Source organism: Rhopalosiphum maidis, chromosome 1, assembly GCF_003676215.2.
Source record: "Rhopalosiphum maidis isolate BTI-1 chromosome 1, ASM367621v3, whole genome shotgun sequence".
NCBI lineage: Eukaryota > Metazoa > Arthropoda > Insecta > Hemiptera > Aphididae > Rhopalosiphum > Rhopalosiphum maidis.
Window position 1 is genome coordinate 82,110,247 of NC_040877.1, and position 15,034 is coordinate 82,125,280.

General features: G+C 25.2%; 2 protein-coding genes across 2 annotated transcripts; both read left to right on the forward strand.

Moving 5' to 3' along the window:
• Positions 1 to 2,290: 2,290 nt before the first annotated feature.
• On the forward strand, positions 2,291 to 5,684 carry LOC113557127 (39S ribosomal protein L13, mitochondrial). Its single transcript, XM_026962449.2, has 4 exons — positions 2,291 to 2,464; positions 2,602 to 2,725; positions 3,360 to 3,514; positions 5,401 to 5,684. Exons 1-4 carry the CDS (start codon positions 2,441 to 2,443, stop codon positions 5,638 to 5,640), a joined length of 543 nt encoding a protein of 180 aa, XP_026818250.1. The 5' UTR covers positions 2,291 to 2,440; the 3' UTR covers positions 5,641 to 5,684.
• Positions 5,685 to 9,309: 3,625 nt separating this feature from the next.
• On the forward strand, positions 9,310 to 14,265 carry LOC113556091 (T-complex protein 1 subunit eta). The gene is made up of 7 exons (XM_026960830.1): positions 9,310 to 9,468; positions 10,496 to 10,915; positions 11,033 to 11,224; positions 11,924 to 12,088; positions 13,070 to 13,203; positions 13,272 to 13,576; positions 13,647 to 14,265. Exons 1-7 carry the CDS (start codon positions 9,466 to 9,468, stop codon positions 14,048 to 14,050), a joined length of 1,623 nt encoding a protein of 540 aa, XP_026816631.1. The 5' UTR covers positions 9,310 to 9,465; the 3' UTR covers positions 14,051 to 14,265.
• The last annotated feature ends 769 nt before the right edge of the window (positions 14,266 to 15,034 follow it).

Below are 15,034 nucleotides of genomic sequence, written 5' to 3' on the forward strand. Positions count from 1 at the left end.
TGTGCATACCATCTTTTAATTTTCATTTAAAATTTATCTTTTATTATTAATTAAAATTCTGGGTGGTTCAATGAATGTATTAATTTTACAATAATGTTCATTTTTTTTTTATGTCTTTAATAGTTTGTACACGATATATTGTTGATAAAATACTTCAATTTTCAAATTTGACTGGGATTTTAGATAGAAAATTGAATATAGTTACAAGTTAATATTGTAAACAAGTCAAAATTAAAAATTCCCATTAGTTTTTTATTTTATAATTGGTACAACAAACAAAAAATTAAAGGTAAACAGGAATTTTTACACTAAACCAGATTTTAACTAAATTGATTTCTTTATTTTGTTTTAAATCAAAAACAAAAAAACCACAAAATTGTGAAATTTTCACCAAATATTTAAATTACAATTTTCTATACATGGAGTAAGTTTTTGAGGATTGAGCTATTTATAGTTAATAGAAATCTTAGATTTTTTTCTTAAGTATCAAAAAATATATGAGTGGGTAAAAATTATTAAAAATGTATAATCACAATATTTTTTATAATCATTTTAATTTTAATTTTTTAGAAAATTTATGTAAAATTTCAAAAAATACAAGTTATTTTCTAGTTAGAAATATATTAAGAGTTTTCTGTTTATAACCTAAGATCATCAAACAGTGATGTAGCTAGGGGGGCTTAAGTCCCCCTTAATATTAAATTGGAAATAGTATATTTGCCTGTAATGGTTACTCGTTTCCTGTATCTAAAGTATTGTAACCACTAACCATTCGACATTGGTATTCACTATAGCCTATAGGGATTGGATATTTTTGAATTTACAAATTTTTTTTATTCTTTGGATTTGTTGCTAAGTAGGTTGGTTTTAAATTCGTTTCATCCAAGTACACATTTCAATCTAAAAAATTTTAGCGTAACATTTTTCAATTTTTCAATTTAATTGCATTTTTATTGATTTTCCAGATTTATAGTACAATTTTAGAACATTTTCAATGTAATTTACATAATTATTCCCCTGGGATGATTGGAAACGTGATGTCGAGAACATTATTTTCCCAAAACTAATCTAAAAATAATATACGGTTAAATATGCACTAATAACTTCTATCGACGTTGAGTGGTTTTTCTGTGTATAAGAACTTATTGTCTACTAATCGAAAATCTTTCGATTTTGGGAACCTGAAGAAATCATTTATTGTGTAATGTAATGCTATCGTTTTGTAAGGTATATACAATTTTATTATGAAATAAAAAGAATGTTTAAATAGTTTTTAAATTTTGATAAAGTTGCTTGCAAATTTCTAAAAAACCGGACAAAAACCAGTTTAATTTCAATTTTTATTTGTACTTGTACTTAATGTTGTAATGTCACTTTCAGACTATCTGATAAAAATAAATAAAGCATAAACATTAGTCACTATAACTATTTTTTTTTAAAGAATTTAAGAGTAATTTTTAAATGCAATTTTGGATATTTTTTATTGCAATAATGCAAATAATTTTTAAAGTATTTTAGTTCAAAACATTTCGAGCTCTAGTACTAGTAGTACTCATTATTCAACATCTTATAGCCATTTTACGATTTAAGTCTTAAGATAATAGGTATTCAGGTTGCATATTGGGATATGATGAGATTGGTAACTACTAAACCACAACAAACTATTAATGAACTGGTCAAAAAAAAAGATATTTACCTTTTTTACTATAAAAACTCTTAATTTGTATTTATAATAATAATGGAATAATATAATTATTAATTCATAACTCTATATGTTGTATTTTTTTATAATATTATCAATTTTTTTTATTTTTTAGACCTCCCCCAAAAAAATACACCACTTACTATAGGTACAATTCGTTATCAAAACCGTTTTTACTAATTTGCATATATCTATGCGGTTTTGGGCATAAACCCGTAGACATTTTAAACCCATATTATTGGCACATATTGAATCATCGTGGACGTCTGATCTGATCTCAGTAGACGAAAAAATTCAAACAAATTATACCTATCCGTTGCGAGTGCAGGAGGCAGGACTAGACAGTTCCAAAACTCCAAGTGCCTCTACCAAGTCCACCACAGAATAGATTAAATAATAAATATTCTATTTTTTTTATTTAATTTATTCTGTGCCTCCAGTCACCACTGCCTCCCACGGTCTTAGATTTACCCATGAATTAAGATATACGATATAAGATATAACTATCAGTAAATTTTATTATAGATTTTTTATCATCTTTACCACGACAATTTACTATCATTTATTTCTTATCAATGCTGTGGTAATATTATAGTTCTATAGTATTACACTAAGTATTAACTATAATAACTACTGTAAGAACAAATCGTACAATATTGCACATTTGTTAGTTCTAACTACTTATGTTGTAATTAAGTTTAAATTCAATTTTTGAATAGTTCTAATCTATAAATACCTATGTCACAATTAGGGAGGGTAAAGGTGAGTACTTTGGGTTGTTATTATTGAAATTATATCATGCTATTCATTTCTATATAATATTAGAGTAGCACATGTATAGTAGAATTAATGATTATAGATATTGCATTATGTTTTAAAATACTTGTATACTTTCACAGCAATGGAACACATTTGCTCGCTGTTGGCATTTGTTCGATGCAGCTTGGCAAAATCCTTTAGAATGTGCTCCTACGATTGAAAAGTATTTAAAAGGGCTCATTAAACCAATTTATCATCCTTTAGGTTAGTATTGATATTTAATACAAATATATTTTAAAAATAGGCTTATGTTATACTACATTAAATAATAACATGTACAAAAATTTGTGATATGCTATTATTATATCAAGATATTAATTTATTACTTTAACATCTATATTTACGATTTAATAGATTATTTATAATAATATTATTAATTTTTATAAATAATTTGAATTTACCAGTTAAGTATTTATATATTTTTTAAATTCTAATAACTTATTTTATATTTGTAGGATTATACATAATATAGTACAAAATATTTTAATTGAATGGATAACTAAATTAAAACATATTTTAATGGCAAATTTTATGTACATAGCTTTGTATAATTTTTTTATGTATGTTCCTTGGTACTTAGAAAAAAATAATACATTTAAAAAATAAGAACTGTGGTACAACTTTATTATATTCAATAAAGCAAACCGTCTATAAGTTAATAAACCTAATGACGCAAATATGTGTCATAAACAGAGAATGTGTTAATCTTAAAAATATAATTATTCACCCAGTTATTTATTTTATCTAATTCAATACATGTATGTATCTTAAAAGTTAAATTATGAATTAAAATTAACTTTATGTATAAAAAAAATGTAGAATAATATTTTATTTTTAGTGGATTGTGGCGATCATGTTGTAGTTATTAACAGTAAACAAATTGCATTTCCTGGTGAGGAATGGCGTCGTCGTGCTTATTTCCATCATACTGGATATTCAGGTGGAGCATCTTGGACTCCAGCTTGGGAATTACATGATAGAGATCCAACTATGGTATGATAATAAAAGTTATTACTAAATTAATAGATTTTCATTATTGTACATTGTTATGTATTTTATTTATTCAAGAATTGATTACAATATTGAGCACAGAACATTTTTGATTAGATAGTCAACCGTCGTGATTAAAATAAATACAATTAATAATTATTAATCTATATTATGTCTCAAAGTAGAATACTCCAATCCTGCACATTTTTATCCCCTTACACAACTTGTACTCTTATCTATGCCATTATGTGGGAGATTTAGATAGATCACCCTTAACACGTTGACTGCCATGCAGCCGCTGGCGGCCACAAAAATATTTATCATGGGTATGCTAAGGAAATTTTCAGTGTCATCTTAAATTTATATATACTATTGAATTTCCAAATCAATTTTATTTTTTTGATGTGACTCGAAAATGAATAACCCTTAAATATTTTAAATTTTCACAAAATATTTATATTATTATTTTTTATTTTGCAATAAAATTTTCAAAATATTTCACCATTTTTGAGCTATTTGTAGGTAAAACTTTTTTTTTATAAAATATGTTGATTAAAAATTATGGTAGAAATGCTTGAAAATGTAATACAAAACTGGTAAATTGTTAATTTCTTATTTAAAAAATATAAAAAATTTACTGAATCGGTTAAAATAAAAATGTACAAATCATTTTGTAGTAAGAAATTCATAAAAATTTTTATTTTTTTTTTCAAATGCAACTTTATTAATAAATGTAACTACAATTTTTCTTAAATAATTATTTCAATAGATAACAGTTTGATCATATATATTTAAATTATTTCTACCACTTAATTTTTCATACCTAACATAAAACAATCGAACAGCTGTAGTAAATGGTATTAGACTTTTCTCAAACTAATTACCTTGTCCTATAAACTGATAGTCTAGATAATGTATATAAGATATAACTGGTATGATCTGTTAGTCCAGTTAATTTCCTAAAAGAATGGATATAACCAGGACTACCCCTGGTTAATAAGTACTGTTAAGTAAATGCTGGTTAGGTTTGAAAATCATTAATTTTTTTTATAAAATTAAAATATAATAATTTTTTGTTCTTGTTTTTTTTTATTTGAATTCACAAATATAGTAACATTGACATATGATACTGATGGTAGTTATGATCACAGAAATGTGTCAGCCACAGTATTCGTGTCAACAGTAAAGTATCTAATTATATATTTTTGTTATTTGAACCACCAATTGAGGAATAATATAGGTCACAAAATATTAAAAGTTGAAGTAATGTGTAGAATACTAGAATGTGTTATCTATGGATAAATTAATCATGTGTGAAAATTAAAAAAAATTAATTTAATTTTAAGATGGTTAAACCAAATAATAACCAATAATAACCAATTAGTTTATTGTAGTTATTTACTACTTCTTTTTGTACTATCATTAAAAAAAATTTAAATAATATTATTTAATAGACGTGATTGGGGCTGACTACGCATATTTGAGAATAAACATTTATCCTATAACTTTAGTAATTCAGCTGCGTATTTACACTATGTAGAATAGTGTATTGTTAAAATTATGTAAGTCCAGGAACTCTACATACACCTCCAGACTAAAACGTAGTTTATTATTTTTTTTTTGAAATTGTGTAGGTATATTGTTGAGTTTTTTCCATTAGACCTCTTGGTTTATTCATCATAAAGGTTGCATAAAACAATTGTTTATTGTTTTATTGGAATTGCCTATTAATCACTTGCATCATTTCTCAAGTAGGTGGTTCATTTGTATTTTAATGTTTAGAAAATATTTTACCTGACGGAAATTTTCTCTATTTATAAATATTTCTTTTAAATTAAGAATTTATAGTTCAATAAATTTATTTATAACAGTTATTATTTGTTTTTTAGATTATCAGAAAAGCTGTTTATCATCATATGAAAGGCAATTTATTCAGAAGAGTAGTCATGGAACGTTTACATATTTATCCAGATTCTAATGTACCCGAAGAGGTTATGGAGAATATTTCCAACCAAATTCGATCATTACGATCTATACCCAAAACATTGGATTCTTATAGTAAAGATGAGATTGAAAAATATCCAAAAATTATAGATTACCCTGAAGATTTTATTTTGTCAAAAAATTAAAACAACGTATGTTTATAATATTGTATATGATTAGACTATCATTAGTATAATGTAAAAATATAATTATTAATTAACAATAACTATAATGTGTTTAGTTACTCGTTAATTAATTATACTTTTTTTTCAATTGATAATTAATTTTTTTCTTTAAATACATTCTAAAATCCTTAATTATTATAAAATAGTTTCTAATATTTTTGATAAGAAAGCACTTGTGATCAGACTTTTGATCACCTATTAATATATGAGTAATAAAGATCCATGTATAAACCTGGAATTTATAAATCTGGACCGTTTAAACCCAGACTATACATATCAGGAACGTACATATCTGGACCGTATAAATGTGGATCATACAAATTTGGACATATCTATTATTACCAGTAGGTAATTGATACGACCCAGTTCCAAAAAAATTGCAATGTGATTAAAACCTAAAGAACATTTTAACATAATATTTAAAAAAGTATATATATATATATAATACATATTATAATATAAATTATTATTTTTATTTTTAACTTTACTTATTACTTTATTAGGTACCTTATCTTGAACACTGAACACCAATGAACGCTTTGGCAGTTCTATAAATGGAGTGACTAACTCGGTTAAATAATTTGTTAAATTTTTACTCAATCTGTAAGTTTTGACAAATGCTATATCCGACAATGCCTAAAAAGAATTTATCTTAACACCAAACGGTTGTCTAACATTTTGAGCTCCTAGTCTCTCAGCGTTCATCATACCAAACATCACAGCTTGTTCATAATTGTTTTCCATTTTTATTATAATTTATTAATTTAACTTTTATTAAAAACTAACAAGTAACTAGATTTACTCATTTACTAGATGTCGAAATGTAAATCTAATGTAAACGAAAAATTAAAAAGTGACTATAATCACTAATGACTATTCTGCAGTTGAATGTTGATAAATATATTGAATCTATAGCGCTAGGATATTACTTGTATAATCTACGTGTATAATAATAAGCATAACTTTGGTGTATACATATACGTTATTATTCGTAATTCGTATAATAATGGTATAAATGGTATAATATACGTTGAACTAGGTTGATTTTACATTGACGATAGGTATAAACTTATTCGTACATTTTTTCTTTTGTTATAAAAATACGTTTATTCTACGTTGATTATTGATTAGCTGAACTTGCATCGAAATATAGGTAATCATTTACGTATATTTTACGTAGACAATAGGTATAAACTTATTCTATTTAATTTCTAGCTAGTGTTTGGTGAATAATGCATTAGCTAAATATATATATAAATAAGCTTACACAAAAAATATTCATTCAATATACTATAGGGTTGCCATTCATCCTCCCGGTGTCGATCGGTCATTAAGTTTGTACCAGTTAATCGGTTAACGGGTTAATGGGAAGCGAAATTTAAAAGACAATAACTTTAATATTATACTATTTTTAACGGTTTGTCTAAAAAAAAGTTCAAAATCTGGTAACCTTAATACATTACATTTTTACAAATAATATTTATCATGTACTTGAAATATATACTACTTAGTACATTTATACGAAAAATATCCACTACATACTCAGTACTCATTGGATACTAAACGTTGAATATTCGTTAAATAGTTATTTTTTTACCTAAATTTATACCATAATTATACTATTTATCAACTCAACATCTACGTGTATTATACATTTATACGTTAGTTCGTAAATAATAAACGTATATTTAATGTATAATATACCTAAAAATGTTTACTGGGATATGTCGAAGTCGAAATAGACAATAGACAAAATGTCAAACGTTTTTCATGCGAGTAATTTCACACCTTATTTCGAGAATACCATTACACACGAATCGATCGAGTTGTATTTTTGTTGAATGCGACAAATTTCGAAAATAAGGCCCCTGTGGCCCTGTACTTTAGAAGGGTACAACGTTTATTATCTATTAAAAAAACAGTCTTAAGGACTGTGTGTGTGGTATACTACTATACTGTGATATAACCTTTACCGACTTAACCTTATATGAAAGTTTAATTTGTTTATATTAAGTATCAATTATCAATCAAAACATTTGGCAATAAAATAATGATTATTTCAATTTATCGAATTTTAATTGATATATTTAAATACACGGTAAAAAAAACCGTGTGCGTAGAATATCGTGAATATTTTAAATGCGTGTAATCTAGGGTTAAATAAATAATCCAAATATAAAATAATTTTTTCAATAATCACATACATCTGGTGAAACCTTTGAGATAGTTCCGCGGAACATTACACTTCGGGAAACGCTATACTATTGTAATATTAAAAAACAAGCCATCTATTATTTGACTTATTATTTAATTTTATTATCAAAATTCAAAACAATAAAATAAATTTTTATTTGAGTATACTGTTTAGTGTTTACTTAAATTTTGTTGAATCATATGGATGATTGGTTTGCTACATTTTCTATCTGATAAGTATTAACAAATTGTATAGATAACTCAAGTACTATTTGATGCTACCTATTATATTGTTTTTGTACGATTAACTTATTTTCTGAAACTATAGCTAGGCACATTATGCTTGAATAATAATTACATTTAATGATAAATGGTAGTTAATAGTAGCTAAAAAGAAATCCATTTAGCAGTGAACAGTGATTTTGAATGAACAAAATGTGAGCAATTGATGTGATTTTGTCAATCTTATATTATATAAGGTGAATCACTTATTACACGCCCCATTTTCCCTTTAAAAATGTAATTACTCAAAATCTTAAAATACTTAAAAATTTTTGTACCATTTAAAAGGAGCTTTGTCCGTAAAACACTATAAACATCTGTTTTAAATGTGACAAAAATCGTTTTTTTATTTCAAATAATTCAGCTGATAGAGTAGTTTTTGACTTATTAAGCTTTGGTACTAAGAATAATATTCCACGATACTAGTCTAAATGCCCAAGTATGGTTTAACATTAAATTAAAATATATTATGTAAATTTAATATATTTTGTCATGTTCTTATTTGTAATTAATCAGACAATTATTCTGATTTTCAAATGTTAATAGATTTATATAACTTGCCTACTATAATGATTACAATTTGTGAATTAATTAAAAAGCAAACAATAGGTACTTTTTTATCTATCTATTTTTTTCCTACCTATTTTATCTAATTTTTTTCGTAAGTATCAACAATTAATTGATCTGTGTAAACATGGTTTTAAGGTATACTTAAACTTATTATCTATTACCTTTAGTACATAGGTAGTGTTCAATAAATGGGAAACTAATGATTCAATTTATGATTTAGAATTATAAGCATCTTAAATTCTCAAAGTTAAAAAAAAATCGTCTACTGAATAGGTACTTAAATTGGAATACTTGAAATCAGAAGTTTGTATCATCATGGCTAGTCATGAGACATTTCTTAATTTTAAATGGTAAAAATTAGATTTCATGTGATTTGTTAATTTGTTAAAATTAAAAATTTCATTATTTTTAAATTTTTCAGTGGTATACGCAGACCTTTTAAGGTATACGTAATTTAATAAGTCAGGCTCTAACCGTGGTTAGTGATTTTAATAAAGATAATTTATTGTGATACCATTTATACCGAACAATAATTATCTAACCTCTTTGCAGTCGTGTGTAGTTAGCTGCAGTTTGGAAATTATTATAGGTTAGTAAGAAATTATAAAAACATAAAATCTTAAATCATAAAGTTCTTGTACTTTTCTACTGTTCGGGAATTGTGATATTTACTTTACCAATCTGTTTTCTTTCTTATAAATAGTTTTTTTAAGTGTTAAAAGTTTATAAGTACTCTACAAAATGGTAAGTGTTACAAGCGTAGTAAAATTATTCGTTTATTAAACAATTATATTTGATGACGGGATACATGAATGATCCTGTAATTTATAATCCGGCTATTGTTATTCTTACCACATGAGTGCAAAAAATGAGATTATTTGATTGAATATCTTTAAAATAGGTCGAAAATGTATTGAAATGTAACCAAATTATAGGAAATGATCCTATAATGGTAATTCCCGATTAAATTTTAAATATGTTAACATTTTATCAAAGGATTTAAACAGTACAGTTTAAACCATTTGTACTTATAGAATTCTACATTGTAGATTTGTTATTATTGATTATTCATTTGTTTCCGTTTTCCTGTCAGATTTATTAATCAGTAATTTCGTTATTTTGCTAATACCTATCGTTGATTTGTATGGTATTAATTACTATTTAAAAGTAAATTAAATGATTAATTTGAGCTCTAAATGTTTTGAATAGTTTCTACTTCCAAGAAATTATTATTAATTAGCAACATTAATATTTTTTATATGTTTTTCAAAGAGTACCTATTAAGAGGATGTGATACTCGATACTCGTTTTTGGTTGTCTCCTTCAATGTAATGAGAATTATAAAAAATAATTCACTGTTAAATCATAATCATGACATCTAGGTTATTATTTTAGTATTGCTTATGAATTATTGTCAAAGAGTAGTAATGTACGGATAAGCGTAAAGCAATGAAAGTAGGTTAAAAAACCACCAGTCTTTTTTACACTATTTTATATAAAAATATAAAGGATATGACATTGTCTCAAAAATATTGTACAATTATAATTTGATAATAGATGTATAAACTCTAATATTTCACTATATTTTATATTATAAATCATAAATTATCTTTCAGTATTGAATTTTTTTAGATTTTGATATTTTTACTCATTAGATAAATAAATCAGTATTTTGGAGTAGATACTTTGAAATAAAATTGATAGAAAATATTCCATAATATTTTGTATATTGTTGTAAGTATATACTTATGTTTTTAATTTATTTTTTTAGCGTCCCCCAATTTTATTACTCAAAGAAGGAACTGAAGACAGCCAGGGAAAATCTCAATTATTATCCAATATTACTGCTTGTCAAGCAGTTGTTGAAGCTATTCGTACTACGTTAGGTCCACGTGGAATGGACAAATTGATTGTGGATAGTCGTGGTACAGCAACTATTTCTAATGATGGCGCAACAATCATGAAAATATCAGATATAATCCATCCTGCAGCAAAAATTCTTGTTGATATTGCTAAATCACAAGATGCTGAAGTTGGTGATGGTACCACCAGTGTTGTTCTATTAGCAGGAGAGTTTCTTAAACAAGTTAAACCTTATGTTGAAGAAGGAGTTCATCCCAGAATTATCATTAAAGCTTTGCGTAAAGGCTTAAAAATTGCACAAGATAGAATTGATCAAATTGCTTATAAAGTAATATACTAATATATATATATATATATATATATATATATATATATATATATTAATAAATAATATTATGTTTGTATGTAATGGATTCTATAATAATGATATCATTATTTTTTTTAGATGAAATTTAACAATGATGAAGAATATCGCACTTTCCTTCAAAAATGCGCAGCCACTGCTCTTAATTCAAAGCTTATTCATCAAGAAAAAGATTTTTTTTCAAAAATTGCCGTGGATGCAGTATTATTATTAGATGAGTTATTGCCATTAAACATGATTGGTATTAAAAAAGTTCAAGGTGGTGGATTGCAGGTAATTTTTTTTTTAAATTTTAATTAATATAATTAAGTTACCTACCCCCTCTATTTTGTATGTAGTTCTCAATGTTTGGTAAATTACTTAAATGATTTAATTTGTCATTTACATTAAAATAAATTAGTGCTTGTATTGATTAATAATCTTACATTACTTAATTAATTTATTATTTATTTAATGTGTTCTTATTTAGCTAGGTAAATTACTTTTCAAAATCAAAAGTAAAGTTTTAAATTATTAAATTATGAATTGTTTTTCAAATAAAAATAATACCTATAGATTGTTAAATTTGTTAATTTTTAAATTATTTGGTTATGATAAGGTTTACATTAAAATTTTTCTAATTAGTTGTGTCAATTTTCAACTGAAAAGGTAGACAACTATTTTTCATGTAGAATAACATAATAAATTATACTAATATAACAATTTAAAATAATTTAAGTAGATTAAAAAACAAAATATCATTAATGGTACAAACTATAAATAGGTAATATTACAATTTCACACTTTTATTAATACAAAATAGATGATTATTTAGGAAGTGTTAGTCCATTTATTTATTTTATATCTTTCATCTACACATAACTGCAAATTTGTGTTCAAAAGAATCAACTTTGTGCTATTAACTTTATTATTAGAGTATATCAACCTATATCATAAATTATTATTGTTAATTTTTTATTTATGTTGTAACAGGATTCACAACTCATTACTGGTGTATCATTTAAAAAAACATTTTCATATGCTGGTTTTGAAATGCAGCCAAAACATTATAAATCTCCAAAAATTGCATTGCTTAATATTGAGCTTGAATTAAAAGCTGAACGTTCTAATGCTGAAGTGCGAGTAAATACTGTTGAGGTAAATTTTATTTTTTTCATATTTTACTAATATTATTATTAATTAAAAATTATTCAACTATATTAAATTTGAGATTAATTGTTATTAGTAATCAAATTTAATACTATATAAATAATTTGATTTTGGAATCATATGTAGTATTAAAAAAAATGCAACACTCGTATATGTTGTCTCCATCTTAGAAATTACATTTTACTTTTTTAAACCATAATATTATTTGTTGATTTTATAAACATCGATAATTTTATAAGAATACTGATTAATTTAAATTGGAAATAATTTATTTTATGCTATATTCTGTTTGCACACAAACCAAAATGTGTGTCATATCTTGCTGTAATATTCTCCATAATCTCCATTCCTGATATTTACCAATCACCAACCTCTTATTAAAATTATTATTAACTAACTTAACCATATTTTGTTTACAAACACAATTAATATGTAAATAGATAAATTATGGTATATAATTTAATTGCAATAGTGTGGTAGGGTTTACAAGTAAGTGAACGAGCTATATCAGCTTGCAAAATTGTCACATTCTCTCAGTGCAAAAAATATATGTTCATTAATTTGACAAATGATAGGCATTAAAGGTATACAAACAAATAAGGCAAGCCTTCAAGGGTTAAACAATTAATTAATTTATAATATTCTTGCTAAAGTTGCTAAACCAACAAACAAGTTCTTTAATCAAGACTCTTCAGCTATACAAAATACAATTTGGGTATTTATTTACATAATTTGAGTCATCAAGGTTATTTTGATAGAAGTGGGTGATTTAGTGGTGGTGTATTGAAAACATATAACACGTAGAGTTTTGGGTTCAAATCAAATATTGTAGTGTGTTGATTCTTTATTAATTCAATGGTTTTAGACAATCTACTTTTCTTGCTCTGTTACAACTAGAGCCAATTAGTAATAGGGTAAATTACCATTTTTATCTATTTGTAATTTATATTATGTATGTTATAATTATAGGAATTTCAAAAAGTTGTTGATACTGAATGGAATATTTTGTATGAGAAACTTGAACATATCTATAAAAGTGGAGCTCAAGTTGTATTATCTAAACTACCAATTGGTGATGTAGCTACTCAATATTTTGCTGACAGGTAAGTGAAATATATCAATTATCTTAAGTTATATTGTATGATTGGTTGATTTTTAATTGTAATTATAGAGATATGTTTTGTGCTGGTCGTGTTGTTGATGAAGATTTAAAACGTACAATGAAAGCATGTGGTGGTGTCATTGTTGCTACAACTTATGATTTAAATGATTCTGTACTTGGTAAATGTGAGTATTTTGAAGAAAAACAGATTGGAGGAGATAGATTCAATATATTCTCTGGATGTCCTAATGCCAAGGCATGTACTATTATACTACGTGGTGGAGGTGAACATTTATTAGATGAAACTGAACGTTCTTTACATGATGCTATTATGATTGTTCGAAGAACTGTAAAAAACGACTCAATTGTGGCTGGTAAATAAATTAATAATTTATTTAATTCAAATTATTGTTTTTTTCATTAATTTTATTTGAATTTGTAAAGGTGGAGGTGCTATTGAAATGGAATTAAGCAAAGTACTTCGTGATTACTCTAGATCAATAGCTGGTAAAGAACAATTGATTGTAGCTGCTATTGCAAAATCATTGGAAATTATTCCAAGACAATTGTGTGATAATGCTGGTTTTGATGCTACTAATATATTGAACAAATTACGTCAGAAACATGCTCAAGGAGGTGAAGCATTTGGTGTGGATATCAATCGAGAACATGTTGTAGATAATTTTGAAAACTGTGTTTGGGAACCAGTGATCATTAAAAAAAATGCTCTTGCCGCTGCTATTGAAGCTGCTTGTTTAGTTCTATCAGTAGATCAAACAATTAAAAATCCAAAATCAGGCGGTGGTGAAGAACAACAACAGGGGCGTGGACGTGGAAGACCTATGTAACCATTTTATGTGTATTCAAGAGTTAAATTTATAATAATTATTAATACTTTTTTGTATAAGTTTTTGTACTTCATATGCTTACACACTGAAAACTAATATTCCTCTGTGCTTGTTTAATAACAAATAATTTTCTATTTATATTAAACCTACACAAACATTCATATAAAATATTATTAAGTACTAAAAAAATAATAATCAATTTTTAATTTTATTAAGTAGTTGTTTTAGTAATTTTATTTTACAAAAAAAAAAATCCTTTGAATTGATGATATATATTTTTTAATTACCTGATGATTATTTTCCTTTAATGGATGTGTTAAATTTGGATCCAGTAGTAATTAATTTTCAACTATTTCTATGGGTATTTTATAAATTTATAATTAATTTTTTTATTATTTATATGGTAGGTTGAATTTATATTTGTTAAAAATATTTCAGAAGGTATATAACTAATATTAACTTGTAAGTCAGTACTGATTCATCTACAGTAGAAGTAGAAACATGTAAATACAAGTTCTTGCTGTTAATATAAATAGCTTTAAATTATTAAAACTATACAATTTTTCTTGTGTGATGAAAATATTAAAATAGTTTTGATTTTTTAAAGGCTTTAATAAATTAAAGCCTTTTAAACATTAAGTCAGCGTTTCCCAAACTGTGAGGTGCATGGTAAATATTTACTGTTAACTTATATTGTCATAAAAATAAAAATGTTTGTATATTTAAATACTATAAATTTGTAATTTAATTTTTTATGGGAGGCCCAATTATTTTTTTTAATTTTTAGGGTGGCATGAACTAAAAAAGTTTGGGAACTGCTGCATTAAGTAATACCAGTGGTGGATCTAGGATTTTTTTATGGGGAGGGGTACTAAGGATAAGGTCTGTATTCTGTGTACTCCATCCTGTAGGCAAGACCTTTGTTTAGTCTACAAAATGAATGTGTATTAGTACTTAATATTCAAAACGATTATTAGCAACTTT

Coding starts and splice junctions, on each gene's coding strand:
- LOC113557127 (XM_026962449.2), top strand. CDS start 2,441: ATGTCACAATTAGGGAGGGTAAAG. Junction 2,726..3,359: donor ACCAATTTATCATCCTTTAG/GTTAGTATTGAT, acceptor TTTTATTTTTAG/TGGATTGTGGCGATCATGTT. Junction 3,515..5,400: donor ATGATAGAGATCCAACTATG/GTATGATAATAA, acceptor TTTGTTTTTTAG/ATTATCAGAAAAGCTGTTTA.
- LOC113556091 (XM_026960830.1), top strand. Junction 11,225..11,923: donor TTCAAGGTGGTGGATTGCAG/GTAATTTTTTTT, acceptor ATGTTGTAACAG/GATTCACAACTCATTACTGG. Junction 12,089..13,069: donor TGCGAGTAAATACTGTTGAG/GTAAATTTTATT, acceptor TTATAATTATAG/GAATTTCAAAAAGTTGTTGA.